Source organism: Hirundo rustica, chromosome Z (genome assembly GCF_015227805.2).
Source record: "Hirundo rustica isolate bHirRus1 chromosome Z, bHirRus1.pri.v3, whole genome shotgun sequence".
Lineage (NCBI taxonomy): Eukaryota > Metazoa > Chordata > Aves > Passeriformes > Hirundinidae > Hirundo > Hirundo rustica.
Window position 1 is genome coordinate 71,734,796 of NC_053488.1, and position 17,450 is coordinate 71,752,245.

Consider the following 17,450-nt stretch of genomic DNA (forward strand, 5'->3'; position numbering starts at 1 on the left):
TTTCCTGTCTCCACAATACTGGATGTAAGAACTAACAGTGTTCTCCTGGGATATGCAGTATATAAGTACTTTCTCCAATAACTGTAAAGCAGAAGAACTGCAATTTAAAATGTCTGAGGTGGCTCTTTTCTCCATGAAAATTTAAAAAAAAAAACTGTAACACATTTTCATTTGACAATCAGGGTTTCAGGGGAAAATGCAGGTCACAAACTTCTCACTTTATACAGTCTGTGATCCTGTTTAGGGTCTCAATTACAGCATTTGCACAAAACTTTCTAGAATTCCAAGACAGGCTGCAAAAATTCCCAGAAATATGCAATCCCATAAGGAGCTGCAAAATAAAATTCTGAAAAAAAACTCCAAAACTTTGTTGTGTACACTCATGATGCCAAGACTTCTTTTCACCTAATGTTCATATTATCATTGTTAACACCTCAGAAAGATATTGGTAGATAAAAATTCACCTTACCCATAATCATCAATCAGGTGGGAACCAAGCACTACAACATCAAGCTCAAAAAACTGTGGTTCTGCCTTAATACCAAACATAATGGGAGCTAATTTTGAATAATCAGCACGGTTGCAAGTAGCAACACAAACACGAAGTTTGTGGTTGTTTCCATTCTTCTCCATGACTTCCTTTTGTTTCTGTTTTGAAAGATTCTTGAAGTACACCTCCTGACATAATAGGGGGGAGGGGAGGAAACAAACAAACAAAAACAAAAGAAAACAACAACAAAAAAACAAAGGTGTATCATTAATAATAGCAATTTACTTACAGCAAATGGTATACACTTCATGAACAGCATATACAAGCGCAGCTCAAACTGTGGAAACACAGTATCTACTCCACTGATAATGGATACCTAGTACCTAACAGAACGAGTAATCTCTGTTTCCAAAATTTAGAACAGAATTGTATTTTTTCTAGTTAAAACTCAACTTTAATACTTTTATTTCTACAAATAGTATAAAAATTTCTGTATAAACAATATTTAAGTATTATGAAGTTCAACTGAAATTAAACAGTAAGATTACTTCTCCCCGTTCCAATGGAAACATCTGTTTAAGTAGAAAAATTATTCTGCCTTAGTAAATGAAAGAAAGAAAATCTCATATTCAAAATAACAGAACAGAACAAATTGCTCAGATGCATCCACTGACAGACCCTGTAAACAAAAGAGAAAGTTTTTGACTAAGACAGTTTATGTATCTCCATTAAACTGATTTTGGGGAGGTAAAGCAAGTTAAACATTTACTTCTAAAGCCTTACATACCCTTTTGTAGGCCAAAGTACATTAAGAAAATCAATAATACAGTATTAGGTTCAAATAAACCTGTTAAAAAGGATACAGCAATAATAACCCCAAAATAACCCAAATTTCCTCTCCTCCCAAACAAAAATTACTAAGGTGTTAGCAAGAGTTTAAGTAAATACCATACTTTTGGTATAAATCTAATTTTATGTCAGATTTTTGCTCCACTGTGCAGACTGAACTTTTTCTGGATTAATGCACAAGGCTTATCCTTGACTCAAAGCAGTATCAATCCCTCTACTGATTTTGCCAGCTAGAAAAGCATGACAGTACATGATAATATTAGCAATTCCGTGTTCCTTTTAGATTGCATTCAGATTTTTTCAGAAAAGTTCTAAAAGAAAGGCTACCGTGACATCACACTCTCATGAAACTTAAAAAAAATCATCAACTTTTCAAGATTTCCCTATTCTTAAGACATTAGTTTAGGTTTCCTCACACACGATGAAACAATGCTTTGGTGTAATAGCAACAGCAGGGTGATCAGGAATCTATCCCAAGGTAAAGTGGCATCTCTAGTTCACTTGGAATCCATTATGGATCTGCAAACCTATGACTGGCCAGACCCAGAGCTAACAGACCCACTGCTTTTCCTCATTTTCAAAACAACCTCTCTTTGGAGGTGGTTCTGAGTAGAACATCCTGTCATTATTTATGTAAAATCAGCCACTAATTAAAATAAAATGGTGATCAAGATGTGAATGCCACTTCTGACACACCTATAAGCTTGTCTTTGAAACTGCCTGATCAATAGCAGTATAACTAGAGGCAAACCTCTCACAAAACTCTTCAAGTTGGCCACTGCTGCATACATATTCAATATTATATAACACAAGAAGCCAAAGTAAAAAACTGCAAAATAAGGAAGTGACAAAGGAAACTTATCTGAAGTCTGTTAACTCCAAGTTACCTGTCTGAGCTAGGACCATCATGACCACTCTGACAAAGCAATTTATTTTCATTTATGCAAAGCAGGCTATTAAGAAGCAAAATAATTTTCTGTCCTCCTTTTTTCTTCAAGCATGGTCTAAAATTCTAGAAACCTTCCACCCAGACACAGAACATACCACCTCCTAAAACAGAAGGTCTCTAAGTTGAGAAAAAAATAAAATCTCATTTTTCACCGTAACTACAGAATCAACAGATCTGAATCACTAGTCCACACATCCTTCCAGCCATGAAGATCACATTTAATTACAGCTGGCATCTGACTGCAAAAATGGTCTCTTGAAATAATTTTAGAGGTAGATGTGGAGACACTCCAAATCTGTCTGAATTTACTAGAATCAAAAGCAATTCCTGGTATTTGTACATTTCAACTTAACATTACATTTCAAAGCAGAATTATTTCCAGTACTGCCTTAAAACTCTGTAACACAGTATCAAAAAGCTGCCAGGTGAGCCATGCACTGGCCTTGGTGCAGACAGGTTTTCTATTGCTGCCAATTTTAAACACCTGCTTATCTGAAGGACCAAAATATTTACCCCAGCCTAATGTAGGCAACAATGCAATATAAGTATCAACTGCACGTTGAAATTTGCCATTAATTAAATTGGTTTATTGTTTTCTAGGATAATCTGGATGTTTCCTAAAGAAACATGTGATGTATTGCTACATCACGGTTTAGGAACAGACATTATTCTGTCCTGACTCTGACCTTTTCTGAGCCCAAATGCAAAAATAATTCTGTATTTTCAGACAGTATTCACTATCAACAAGTAATGGCCAAGTCCCTTCAGACATTAACAGCAAATTCTTTCAAGAAGAGCTGTGATGCCCTAGCTACAAAATTTTGTTACCACTGTAGTTTTAGAATTATCAGTTTTTGCAGGCACGTAATCTCTTTTCAGAACTGTTCACCAAAATTATTTGAAATAACTAATCACTAACATTTGCCTCTTAGTTTCTAGATGTTTGATGATACATAGAATTTTCTAGCTGGGGGCTCCTCCTGTTCCAAGGTCTAACTCTTCTACCTTAGAGGCACTAGCAATCTTTAGCAGCAAGGAGAAGAAATAAAATAATATTCATTGAAGGACTACCTGAAATAATTAATCTCCATGTGCTTTGGTCTACTGCTCTTCTATATCCCATCCTAAAGCTTTTAGACTATTACAAATCCAAGGACTTTTTAAGACTGGAAAATTCTGGGCCAGACTTTACAGCATCCAAACAGCCACTATTTTGCTGAGCAGTTCCCAGAGCATGAGATACTCCTCGACCCATGTTTCAGAAATAAATGTAACCACCTGTATATTCCATATTCTACATTCACACCTCTGTGAATTATAAAATCAAAGACTCTGGAATATTCCCTGTCTCTACACTCTGTCTATGCCCATGTGTTGAGAGCAATTTCATCTTCCCACTTGCTTTGCTGTGTGGCATACAGGATATTCTGCCCTGAACTCTTCCCACACCCTGTACTACTATGTGTATTCCCACCACCCTTCTCCACCCATCGGTTGAGCCATCGGTTCTACATCGCCTGTATATGCACACACCCGGGGCCTCTTCCTAGAGCCCAGTGCAGGTGACCAAACACTAAGCCCTTCACACTCCTTCAAATGCCTCTCTCAGGGTGGAAAAGCATCCACTGCCCTGCACATGTGTTAGGGCAAAAAATGCTCCCCCATTCCCTCCATGCATGCAGCTGATGTCTTCACCAGGCCCCTTCCTGCTGCTAGGGATCACCCTCTGTGCTCCTCCAGAATATTGATACATTACGAATCTCAAAATATGATGATGCCAGTGCTGAATTGGAAGGGACCCACAAGGACCATCGAGTCCAACTCTTATTTCTGCACAGGACACCCCAAGCATCCATGTGCCCGAGAGCATTGTCCAAACGCTTCCTGAACCCTGTCAGGCTGCTGCTGTGACCACTTCCCTAGGGAGCCACCCTCCGGGTGAAGAGCCTTTTTCTAACATCCAGCCTAAACCCGCCCTGACACTTGAGGCCATTCATTTGTTACACAACTGGAAGGTCTGCTCTGGTACTCCCCCTCTCACGCAACCCCCCATACCCCGGGAGAAGCCACGCCTGCGGCCCGCCGCTCTCTCTGTTCTTCTGGACAGTGTTCGTACGCATCTTTCCGCTGCGGAGGCCCTGGATCCCCGCTTTTCCCGGGGACCCGCGCCCGCGCCTCCGGGGCTGTGGATCCCCGACTTCGCGGGGACGCGGCCCGGCCCAGGCGCTGCCCCGCCCCCAGGCGCAGCGGCACTGCCGCCCCGCAGAGCTCCCGCCGCCGCCTCCCCGCACCGCTGCCGAGCGCCCGGCCCGGCCCGGCCCGGCCCGGGCCCAGGCTCTGCGCGGCCGCCCCGCACTCACCTTGCCCAGCGCCGGGACAGCGCCGGCGGAGCGGCCCGAACGCATCCGCCGGCAGCAAGCGCCGCCCCCGCAGGAAGTGAGCGCGGAGGAGGGCGCTGCCCCGCGCCGAGCCGCGCCCCGCCGGCCACGGGCGCTCCAGGCCCGGGCGGCTCCCGGCTCGGCGTTGGGCAGGCCTCGGGGCGTCTGTAGGGCCGCTTGCAGACTCACCTTCACAGAATCACAGAACCAATTAGGTTGGAAGAGACCTCTGAGGTCATCGAGTCCAACTTAGCACCCAACACCGCCTTGTCAACCCGACCATGGCACTGAGTGCCACGTCCACTCTCCCTAAACACCTACAGGGACGGTGACTCCATTGCAACGGCAACCCATTCCAATGTCCAATCACCCTTTGTGTAAAGAAATCTTTCCTAAAGAGGAACCATATCGTTGAAGTGGCACAGTCTCGTTGGTTTATACATGGAATACTCCATATATACACATCTGAGCAATCTAGTTAAAATTGCTGGAAGATCTTACAGCTTCATGGGCAACTACCATCATATTAAGAGCTTTTAAAGTGAGGGCTGTCAGGGAACTGGGGGCTGTGGAGTTGCTGTATGAGATGCACAGTTAAGACAAACAATCTACAGGGGTGTATGGCAGAATAAGGCAGTTGCCTGATAGTGCAGGCTGTGACGAACTGCAGCACTCCAGTCAGGGCACCTGCCAGTAGCTCATGAAGAGCGCCTGGGTAGGATGCAGAATTTTATAATTTTGACATTAACTCAGCCCAGGGTGTCATCAAATGACAACTTCATTGGCATGCAGCACAATCAAAAAAGCTGTTAAACCAACTACCACCAGGTTGTTGCTGTCATCTGTGTTCCAGTTGACTGTAAAAGAGATGTGGCTTCTTTTCTCAAGCTGGAGGAGTTTTGAGGTTGAGTCTCACATTGATGAAGTGACTGGGACTTGGATCCTAATTCAATACCTGAGCCACCATGTGTAACAGCAGCAACCTGTGCCCACTATATTCTGCTATGAAAACAGCTACCTAAAACATTGCAGTAGCTGGTGTCACACAGTTCTAGTAAAAGAGCAATTCTTCTACCATTTCTGTCTCTCTGATCTCATATTTGTGTGGCTGAAACCTAAGTTTAGTGTGGTAAGGCCACACACCTGAACAAGCCTGTATTAACATTCAGCTGTTTGGTACTGAACTTTGCCACAGTTGTTCAGTCCAGATTGTATTTGTTCATCCATATAATACCTGAGGGGTCTCAAAACCCTTCTAGTTTTGCCTTTTAATTCTTAGAAAAATTAGCCATAAAAGTGACTTCTGTGTCTGACATACCTAGAAGAAAGTAGGTGCAAGGAATGAAATAGTTGCATTTCTGGGCTTTACCAGGGAGAAAAAGGTTGACTTTCCTAGCAGTTACAAATAGTTGTTTAAAAAGACTTTGAGAAACAATTACAATTAATAAAAGAAAAAATAGCTTCAACAGTGATTATTAAAGTAATAATCCTTTGAGACTTGCCCTTGGGAATTTAAAGTGATGATTTGCCCAAGAGATATAGAAAGGATCTTATCCTATGCTGACATTCAGAAAGTCCTTAGACAGCTGTGAGTCATAGCTCCTCAAAGACTCAGTTTTTTAAGAATATTGCAGCACACCCACTTCTGAAATTACCAGGCATCTTTGCTTGCAATACTGACCACATATATTAATAGCAGCTGGAAGGCACCTAAGGTTCAATTCATGCCCAATTTAAATTATTTTCATTGTTCTCTGCATCACTAGACTTCTTTTATGCACATTGCTTAAAAATCCATGTGCATTCTGGAAATGTCATATTAAATAAATTTGAGTTGTCTCCTGTTAATGCTTTCAGGTTATGATAAGCTTACCAGCATGTCTATGGTTGGTTTCACTGAAACAAAATGCTGAAGAGCCTGAATCATAGTTGAATGTGAGTGTATGGAAGTGTGAACATATAGACAGACTCTGGTTTATACGAGTACTAACACAGCTAGAAGCAACTACATGGAGAGTTAATTACTCTTAAAACAGCATCAGTGCATCTCCTCATGTGATTTTTCTGTAAATGTTCTAATGGTGTTTCTGCATGTTGCATTGAAAGGTGCAGAAGAAACAAGAAAGTTTATCCTACTTTTGGTTATTTCTCTCTCACAGACCTCACATATTACATAAACAAGATTAAATTTTCTTGTTACTGAGTGAGCCCTGCCTCAAGGCTTTCCAGCAGAGACAAATGTTATGCAGAGAGATGAGATGGGAGGAGAAGACTCAGCCCATAAACTGCCCGGTCCAGCCGATTTTATGCCTTGCTGCTCAGAATCTCCAATGACACTGTGAAGAGGACCTCCTGTCCTTGACAAGGCCTGTGGCTGTGAAGGGGCTCATTAGAGGATTAGGTTCTCAGTATCCAGATAATTCATAGGCACTTCCTTCATCAGAAAGCTTTGCATAAATAGTAAAGGCTATGCAGAGACTAAATGGACATTAGTGTTGAAGTGTTGGGAAATGCTGGAGATGAGGAGCATCTTTTGGGAGAGGTCATGTTGGTCAAGAGCTGAACAGAAAAATCAGCATCAGTGGGTTTGGTTTGCAGCTGGTTTGGATTTTTTGGAAACCCATCCTCCAAGAGGTGAAAGGTGCTGAAGTGGGATGGCTTGTGCATGACTGTGCCCCCGAGATGGATAGTGTGGACAGACGGAATCAATAGCACTCTGATCTTCTGCACTGGTGCTAAGCACTGTGTTGCTTATTCCCTTCTGAAAGCAGAACATTGTGACTTTTCAACATCTACATGATGTGAATCTCTTATTACTTCTTACTTTTTCATTTACGTCCATTTTATTTATGTCAAAGACACATGTTGAGAATAAGAAGGTGAAAGCTTCCATTAAAATTTTCAAAAGTGGCTGTCCATATCAGTTCTGTACTGTCCAGCCTAAAACACCTGAAAGCAACTTGGATTTTAAAGATCAGGGCTTTCAGAAAAAGAGGCCCTTCTGACACAGCTAAACTGATAACTTCTGAATATTCTGGCACAGTACTGTTCAGCTACTGTGAATGCACTCCATTACAACTATCCCTTGTAGGAAGAGACCAAGTACGATGTACTACATGAAATAAGGAGAATATAAACAGTTACAGTAGGGAAAGCCTAACAAGTTTTACCTTCCTGCATTTTCCTGTTTGTTCTTCCCAGTTGAAACTACCAGGTGAGCTGTGCAGTTAATAGCAATTGTGGGCAAGTACATCACAGTTCATATCTGATGTTCCAGAGAAGGGGAAGAGATCAGAGATAAGACAATGCCATAGATGCTATGAAGAGGGAAGTTTGGGGATTTATTCTCTTCTCATCACAACACAGATCTCTTACATATTTGCTCAGTGTCTTATGCTAACAGAAAATGGGCATCTACACATAGATAAGACTGTAAGACACAGAATTCCCAGCTAAGAGAGAGGAAATTGAGAACTATATGAAAATTTGTTCTTTGTCTCTGGAAAGATACTGTCCAAAGAAATCAATGAAGATGGTGCAGGGAGCAGCTGAGGGACCTTATCACTCTTTACATCTACCTGAAGGGAGATTGTAGCAGGATGGATTAAGAAGAAGCAGCTTCTTCTCCTAAGTAACAAGTGTAAGACAAGAGGAAATGGCCTTAAGGAGTGCCAGTGGAGGTTTATTCTTGGATATTCAGAAATACTTATTCACTGAAAGGGTTATCAAGCATTATAAGCACCTGTCCAAGGAAGTACTGGTGTCACCGTCCTAGAATTATTTAAAAGGCATGTAGATGTGGCACTTAGGGACACGATTTAATGTTGGACTTGGCAGTGCTGTATTAATGGTTGGACTTGATGACCTTAAGGTTCTTTTCCAATCTAAATAATTCCATGAGTCAGTGTTAAAATCAGGTGCTTAAAAAACCCAGGTAATGAGCAGAGTTGTGAATCTCATTGATATAATTAAGAATTAGGTAAAAAAATATCCCATAATTTTTTCAGAGTTTCCAATGTTCTATAATAGATTACAGTCTCTTTTTTCCTTATTGGAAAGATGGCATATTCTGATGTCTGATGTGTTACAAAATAATGGCATTTGCACATATCCTATAAAATGTGAGTAAGGTTTATTTTAACTAGCTAGAGTTATAGAATGTGATAGATGCATGGCATAAAAAGCAATTTCTGTTCTAGAGAATTCCTTGACCAGGAATGTGTGTGTGGGATAATATATTATCCATCTAAAACCCATGCAAAGCACTGGAAACAGTACTGGAAACATCAATAGTTTGATTTGTTTGTTTTCCCAGTCTATTCAATGTCTTGAGCCTTTATCTTAATTTCAGCTAATAAAAATAGAAGCCACAAAACTTTTCTTTCCCTTCTATCTAAAAATAGTGGAACTGACCCACTTTTTGTTGTAATCATGTGACAAACTCTGCTTGTGTGCTCAGTTTAATTCTTCAGAAAGGTCTGTTTTTCTTCACTTGTAATCAATGCTGTTAAGGTTACGGTTTGTATGTTTCTTCTGAAGCTCTTCTTTTTCAGTCCTGCAGGAATGATTGCTGCTGATTTGTTGATGCACATCAGACATCCTCTGGGATGTCTGACACAGTTTAACATTCCCACAGTTGGTCTAGAACAGTGATGGCAGCCTAGGCTGGGGTGATTCTTGTGGTGTAATTCTTCCTCTTACTGTGCTGTGCATCTACACCCCTTGATCAATAGACAGTGTGGTTCACTTAAAACAACTTGTGGAATGTTCAAATTAGAATGAGTAGAGTTGCTGTACATACTCAGAGTATTTGGGCGTGAGCCAGCACCGAATGAACTTGATTGAGTTGTTATCACTAGGTAAGACAGTGGTTAACTTCAATTTCCACCTCAGGCACAGGCGGAAGAATTATTTGTTATATATGAATATTTTATTTATATATATATATATATGTATGGATATATATGCATGTCTGGTTGAGGAAACCACGCAGAAGGAACAGCTAAGTTGACAACAACCAAAGATGCAAATGTCTCTAATTTGTGAAAGCTTGGAAAGAAAGTCTGTTAGGCTTTCCCAGTTCTGATGTTAAGACTGGCTAATTTTTTCACTTGAAGTTGAGATGTAGTGCTGAAAAGAAAGTTAGAAGTCTGGCAGAAAGGATGAATCAAACTCTGACCACTTCTTACTATTAATAAATACCACCTGTATTGCACGCAGATCTAGAGATTCCTCTTGGCTCTTCTTGTTCAACTGGTTTGGTGTTTTTTCATCTCTCCTAATTATTTTGAGGCTCTTTGGCATCCTTCTTAAATGCAACTGTACTTTTCAATGTGACCATCAGATGACAAATATTTTAAATATTGTGTCTTCTCTGGTAATTGCTAATTTCTAATTTTAAAGAGTACTAATTCTACTACATAATTACAAAAAGAATCCATTAAGAAGTGATCCAATATCAGGACTAAAGAATTGTAATAGTAAACTTGTATTTCCACCCTTTATGCCATATTAAAATAATTTCTTTCATGTGTAGTTTGGCTATTAACTGCACTAAGACAAAAATTGTGATGAAAGAAGAAAATGAGATTGCAAAGTTACAGTTACAGTACTAAGCGGATAGTCACTTTACACTTACCAAGACAGCTGAGGAAGTTTTGTGAGACTGAGAATATAAAATGGACAAAGAAATGTCACAGCAGCTACCCTTCCCTAAGTCTGAATTCTCCTGTCTTTTAACACACTAGGTATTGTTAGGTGAGTTATTCAAATGTTGCCTTTAATCATGTGACTCTCAGAGGAATCTTAAATCCTAATCTATAGCCTAACATAGCTACTATAATTCCCTGAAACAATTTCAGCTTTTCCATTTGAAGAAGCTTGTAGAGATGCAACAGAAGGCCTAAGTGCCAGTCAAAAGCACAGTGGTATCAGGCGTACCACAAAAGGACATCTGCGTTTTTAATTCCGAGTCAAGAATAAAATCTCCTCATTTTTTGAAGTTTCTGCAGCACTTAATTTCATTACCAAAAAAGTCCAGAAAAGGTTTGATTTCTCCAAACAACAAATAAAAGTCAAGGAAAAGTAAAAACAAGCACACAAATTTAAAAAGAGGTTCTGATTCTAAAGCCTTCAACCAACAAACCCTCTGTGAATGTGGTTTGATTGGACAGTAAATCAAGACCTTGATGACAAAGAGCAAATCTTCGGAATTCAGGATGACATTTAGGGAAAAAAACAAAAACAAAAAACAAAACAACAAAGAACCCCATATGCTAAATTGCCATTTACTTCTCTCCTTCTGGCTTTTTGATACTAATCTGGAAAAAAGTCACATGAAGAGAATCTGAGTCAGCTGTTACGCTAGAATAGTTTAATTTTCTCAGCTGATTTGCTATCCATGTTCTTTTATTAAAGTTTTGATTTAGTACCAGATGTTTTAATGAAAAATTGTCCATAATTACAGAGACATATAAGTAACTGCTAAAATATTACCTGATTTTTGCATGAAGAGCAACTCTTCAACAGACATTCTAACACCCATGTCCTTAGGCTGTGCCGAGTCCCTCCAGGAAAGACGATATGCTATTAAGAGAATACCAGCCTATTTTTCCAAGGCCTTCTCTGTGCCAGAGTATAGGAGGTTACTCAGAATCATGTGGACACAGACCACTTTCTGACTGGCCTGGCTGCTGAGGCACTATTTATAAAAAACTCAGCCACAATGTCCCTGACAATGAGACTTCAGGTTGTGAGAGGCTCTCTCTCTTACTTTTCATGTGCTTTTTGAAACCCTCTTATGTGTCTCTGAAAGGCACTTATGAAATACTGGCAATGTATGTCATGCTCTCATGCCTGTATTTTCTCATACAAAGATCCAATGATCCAGTTCAATCTTTTGATTTGAATTAAAATTTGATTGCAATTGTAAGAAAAAGCATGCAATTTGAACATGATTTTAAAAAGGACGTTCCTGTATTTTCAAAGCTATGTACTTAGTGGGAAAATCACTATGATTGGCTTCTACCAAATGAAATCATTTACTGAAAATATTATGGGTGTCCTTGACTCTGCCCTAGTGTGAATTTAACATAGCCCATCAAAATATGCCTTCTCCAGGCAGCACAGTGTTGATGGGAATCATGTCCCTGAGTGCGGGTCACCAACCTTCTTACTGGTTAAAATTCTCCAGGCTGCAGGTAGACTTGTTAAGTGTCTATGATATGCTTAAGGAACATTGCAGCAGAGGTGAGAAATCTTCTGGTAGAGGAGTGCTCTAGTCCACATAGTTCCTGTGTACTGGCATTCTCATTTAAAACCTTGGGGGATATGTGAACATTGTATAATTTCCACTCACACCCGTGATTTACTTAATGTGGATGGGGAGTTTTGTTAATTTTCACTTTTGTCCCTGAGTTACTTCACTCTTCAGTATCTGATGTGCTGACATGGTGGTTTCAGATTTGGACACAGAGTAGTAAAGGAAAACACTGCTATAAGAGGGCAAAAAATGATAATTAATTTCTTACTTAAAAAATAATACAACAGATATATTTTCAGTGCTTTCTGGAAATCCATTTCTTTAAAGCCTAAATCTGAGTCCTAGATGGATACCTTCACTGGTGAATATCCAAGATGGTATTTCTCAACATTTCCAGATCTCAGGGAGACCTGGTGCCAAATCTGAAGTCAAAGCTGGCTGGAACACAAGAGGAAGTTAATATGTAAAGAAAAGCTTAAGAGAAAGGACTGACAGGGTAGGACACTTAGATCAAAATGGAACAGGCCTTCTTTGCATGATAGGCACACATCTTTTGTTTTGTATTTTAGTGGACATCACCTCTGGTACCTGTTCCATGCACTTCAAGCATGCAGAGAGCTATAGCTCCTGGTAGTTAAAACCAGCTGGCCAGTCAGCCACAGAACCTGCTGTACAGGTGGCAAAGTTAATCGCCTGGGGCAACAGCACCAGCAGGACTACTTCCTGCAGTAGCAGGCCAAAGAGCAAGGAATCTGGCCCCTCCCAAGGGTCTTGGCCCCCTGTCCAGTGCTATCTTCTCAGCCTTTGTGCATTTGCTATCCTCCCTGCTGTACGGCTCTCCTCTGCCTTCCCCTCAATGCTGTGTTGACTTCACCTGTTAGCTGAACGCCTTCTGAGAAAACCTACCTGAAATACTACCCCACGGAGTTCAAGTCCTCTTGTTATCCCGCCTGTACTCATGCCTCTTCTCCCAAACCCTGTCCACATCCTGCTTGAAAGTGAATCCTTGGAGCCTGCATGCCTTTCTTGCTTATGTACTTGGATAGCACCTGGCATGTTGGGGCTATTCGTCATTGCCACAGGCATCAACAAAATAAAACTGAAAATTATTCTAGAACCTTGCCGAGACCACCCTCCAGGGTGGGTCGACCTCCTAGTTACAAGGAACAGGGTGCTAGCTTTGGGAAGGTCACCGGCTCCCCGCAGTTTGCTATGAGCCGGGTAACGGAAGGAGAATCCAGAGAAAAAGGGCACAAATAGGCAACCCATTCAGCACAGGTCTCACGAGGACTTCTAAACGCCCAGAACATCAGCCGGCACGGCCGCAAATCCCGTGTGCCCGGTGGAGACACGGAGATAAAGAGGTGATCCCGCGATGGCCCTGGAGACGGCGCCTGCCGTGACATCCTCGCCGAGCGGGCAGAGCAGCTCCCTCCCCGGAGCATCCCCCCGCGCCGGGAGCCGGCTCGGCGCGGCTCGGAGCGCTGCCTTCCCTCCCGCCCCGCGGGGGCTCGGCCGCGGCACGGCCCCGCAGCGTCCCCGGCCCGCCCGCGGCCCCCCGCGCCCGGCCCTGACTTACGTGGGGGCCGCGGGCCAGCGGCTCCCGGCGCGGCGGCGCGTTCGTCCCCATGGCGCCCGCCGCTCCCCGCCGCTCTCCCGGGCCGGCTCTGCCGCTGCCAAGCCGAAAGGCACCCGGGCCGCGGCCACGCCGCGGGAGAGGCACCCGGGGCCGGGGCCGGGGCCGGGGCCACGCCGGGACCGCCCCGCAAGCGCCGCCCTCCGCCCGCCGTCGGGAGGGGTTCGAGCGCGGCGGTGGAAGGCGCCGGAGGGGCGAGGGATGAGGGGCTGCACTGAGGCTTCTCGGTATTCCGGGGTGATCCAGGCGTACTGGGGGCCAAGGCGTGCGTGCGCTAAGGCCGCCCCGTATCCCTGCAGGGCAGCGTGGGAAGCAGGGTCCTACTTCGGGTATCCCCCGGTATCGCCTCCCAGTGCTCGCCTGTGCCTCGGGGAGCCATTCCCCCGCTGGGTACCCTCAGAGCACTCACAGAGCTGAGGAAATGCAGGCAGCCTTACTGCTGCCAAGCATCGCTGTGGATATTACCCGCTAATATCCATGACACCTAGTGTGTTTAACATCACCAAGGCTATCCAGATCCGTTCAGAGCAACAGGAATCTGCAGCTGTCTCCAGGCAAGGAATCTGTCGAGTGAGTCTTCCAAAATCAGGTCTGTCAGAGAGCAGCAGCCAGAGCTTCACAAGTCTGATTCCAGTTTCTCCTTTTCTCAAGACAACGTTTCAAGGCTGTGATATGCTGTGTCTTGTAGCTGTACCTCTGGCCCCTGGGAAATCCTGGGGCCTGCATGTGTGTGCCCTGTCCCAAGGGAGCCCTTGAAGTTACCCTTCTCATGCAAAGCCCCAGGCTGCTCTAGACACCTGTGTGACCACAAATTTCTGTGTCATCTTGGGGTACTTGCAGTTCTTTTGTGGATGTCTTTTGATTTTTGAGATGTGTGCCTTAGTGTTTGCAGAGAAATTACTTGTCTCCAGCTATTCTCTCCTTTCCTGCTTATATTTCAAAGAACACAGATGTTCAAAGTAACACAAATTTATAGCAGTTTACTCCAGTAAGCAGGTCAGCACACAGCACCTGTAAATTTTAGTGACTGGCTTTTTCTCTGTGACCAGATTTACACCTGTACACAAACAGTTCAACAATAGTGGCCATGACTATTGCTGTGATATTATTTTAATTTGCATCACTGTGCTATATTGGTACCTGTTTTGATTCCTCCCTTATATCTGTGGCAAATTATAATTGGTTGTTTATACTTTTTTTTTTTTTTTTTTTTTTTTGCATTCTGTTATCACAGTGTTTTCCTAGCTGCTCATTTTATCCTGTTAAATATCTACAAGGTAAGTTGCTAAATAAAACATCAGAACAAAAGGAAGGACAATAAAGCAGCACAAAAGACTAAAAGGGTGGGCATTTGTAGAATTGGAGAAGAAGTAATAATTTTCTTAGTTTGTTGTGAACTGTATATTGCATTTCCCCCCCATTTTACACACCCTGCAGATCTGTGTGATTCTCTTTTCAATATATTTTCACTGTGAGTTCTTTGCTGTTCACTTCTTTCTTTGTCTCAGAAACATATTTTTTTTCTGTCTCTAGTCTAATCTGAAACTCAACAGTGTTTACACTGTTCTACTGAAGTCTCATCCTGCACAAATTTTCAGCTCTTATTTCTTCTCAGAACTGAAACATCTCATTAACAGATTTTCTTCTCCCAGGGTCACATTACAGAGGTGTATATGTGTAGGGATACACATAAATACATAGGTAGGCATGCAGGTTTTAAACATATTTGCCAGTTGTGAGAGAAAACGAGCTGTATTGAAATTTCCCTTTGTGAGATACTTGGTTTCTAAAATTTCTCTGTTGTTAATAAAAAGAGGACTTTAGATTTAAAACTTGAGGCTCTATTTTTTTTCCTCTGGGACATCACTACTGAAAAGAAAAGCCCCAATTCCCCTGGGCTTCTCCAAACAGCATTCCTTTCTTACTGTACTTTTCCACTTTTGCCAACATTTGTCATCCTGCTTTTCCAAATGTCACAGATCATTCGTTTGGCATGGGACCTTTACTTCCTACTCTGCTGATGATTAGTACACTTCCAGATGGTCCTTTGTTTTGGATTGATACAAATGCAAGTTCATGTATTTATTTCAATTTTTTCCCTTTTGTACTGTATTCTGTAGCACTGTGGAAAATTCAAGTCTGCCAGAAACTGTCTGTTGTGCTGCAGGACCGTCTTTTACTTTTCCTGAAATGTAGCAAAAGCAGCAGCCTGAGAGTCTGGGATGTCAGCCTGAGACCTTATTGACTCTCCTCTGAAAACTCACCAATTCCTTCAAACAAATGAGCACACCTGACTGCTTGTAGGGACTGTTTGTTTCAAGATCCCTTGTGCCATGTGAGTTGTGCTGGTGTTTTACCCAGTGTGCAGGAAACCATGGCTTTGGAGGTGCAGTAAAATATCTCCAAGGTGTTTGAGGCTCTCAGTATTATGTGGCTTTGTCCTGGCCTCCCTAGCTGAAAGATGATTGTTATTCTCAGGCAGCCTCTACAGACATACCAGTGTAGGTGCACTTATTCGTAAGTGTAAGACTATGCAGGAGGGATTACAGGGACTGCATAAAGTGAACCTTTATCAAGGTTTTCCCTCACTATCCCCTGATTTCGAACAGCAACAAGTAATAGCTGTGATATGTCCATGTCCTGGTTTTAGGTGGGATAAGTTAATTTTTGTCCTAGTAGGTGGTATAGTGTTGTATTCTGGATATAGTATGAGAATAATGTTGATAACAGACTTACATTTTCAGTTGTTACTAAGTTTATAGTAGTGTTTATACTAAATCAGAGAATTTTCAGCTTCTCATGCCCCGCCATCAAGAAGGCTGGCAGGACACAAGAAGCTGGTAAAGGACACAGCTGGGACAGCTGACCCCAACTGGCCAAAAGGATTTTCCATACCATATGATGTCATGCTTAGTATATGAACTGGAGAGGGAAGCTGTCTGGGGCTTGCTACTTGGAAAGTGGCAGAATCAGTGAGCAGGCAGTGAGCAATTGCTTTGTGCATCACTCTTTTATTATTATTATTATTATTATTATTATTATTATTATTATTAATCACCACCATCATTATTAATATGTTATCTCTGTCCCCATTAAACTGTCCTTATGTAAAGCCAGAAGTCTGAGTCTGCTGATTCTCTGCCCCTTGCTGATGAGAGGGTGGACTGAATGAGCAGCTCTGTGGTGCTTCATTTCCTAGAGTCCACAACGCCTTCTCTGCACACAAGACAAACAGAGAGGGTTGTGTTCTTCTTAATCTTCAGTAGGCTTCTGAGCCATCTAGGGTTGTACAGGCTAGTTGGACCTAAACGAGTGCCTGGCTTGTCACACAAAACCAGACCTTCAAGTGCCTTATGTTGTCTTCTGGCCTCTCCTTTAAGGAGTAAGTCTTAGTAAAATGCTGTTGCCCAATGTCAACTCAGTCTGCAGTCTAAAAAATTATTTCATTTTAAATAACACATTGGTCCATTTTTATCAATCTGGCAGAGGTTTCAATTTCTCCCCCTCTTCCCCTGCTTTGTTGAGACCAGTGACTTGCAAATAGCGGTAATCCCATTGAACAGGGTGTTCTGAGGTAGAGGGAACTGCACGGGGAACTCAAATTGAGCTGCTTGCATTGTGTGCTGCCGGCCACCTGACAGCAGCCTGGCTGCTTGATAATGAAAAGGGAATAAAACCAGCTTTGCCTTTGTAAAATTTTACGTGGTATTAAAATGAGTATAGTGATATATAAGATATACTCTGATGACTACATACAGCCATGTCTGTTTTCCACACATCTTCACTGACCTTTCCTATTCAAAGGGAGGTAGCATCACCCTTTTCCTGCTAGTGTTACCTGGACTTTCAACAACATCTTACAGGTTCACTTGATCTCCTTTTGGCAG

The 17,450-nt window shown here is 42.3% G+C and overlaps 1 protein-coding gene across 3 annotated transcripts in view; it reads right to left on the reverse strand.

Moving 5' to 3' along the window:
- Nucleotides 1-13,586, reverse strand: part of GNE (glucosamine (UDP-N-acetyl)-2-epimerase/N-acetylmannosamine kinase) — a 34,029-nt gene extending 20,443 nt beyond the window's left edge. The window contains exons 1-2 of one of the 3 annotated variants that reach the window (XM_040091169.2): nt 13,507-13,586; nt 470-678 (exon numbers count right to left, since the gene is read on the reverse strand). In XM_040091169.2, the coding sequence (XP_039947103.1) occupies nt 470-678; nt 13,507-13,557 (260 nt within the window). In that variant the 5' untranslated portion in view covers nt 13,558-13,586. Of the gene's footprint in view, nt 1-469; nt 679-4,343; nt 4,499-4,648; nt 4,721-13,506 lie in introns of those variants that run through there. The other 2 variants (XM_040091170.2, XM_040091171.2) reach the window with 2 other exon arrangements.
- Between the last annotated feature and the right edge of the window lie 3,864 nt (nt 13,587-17,450).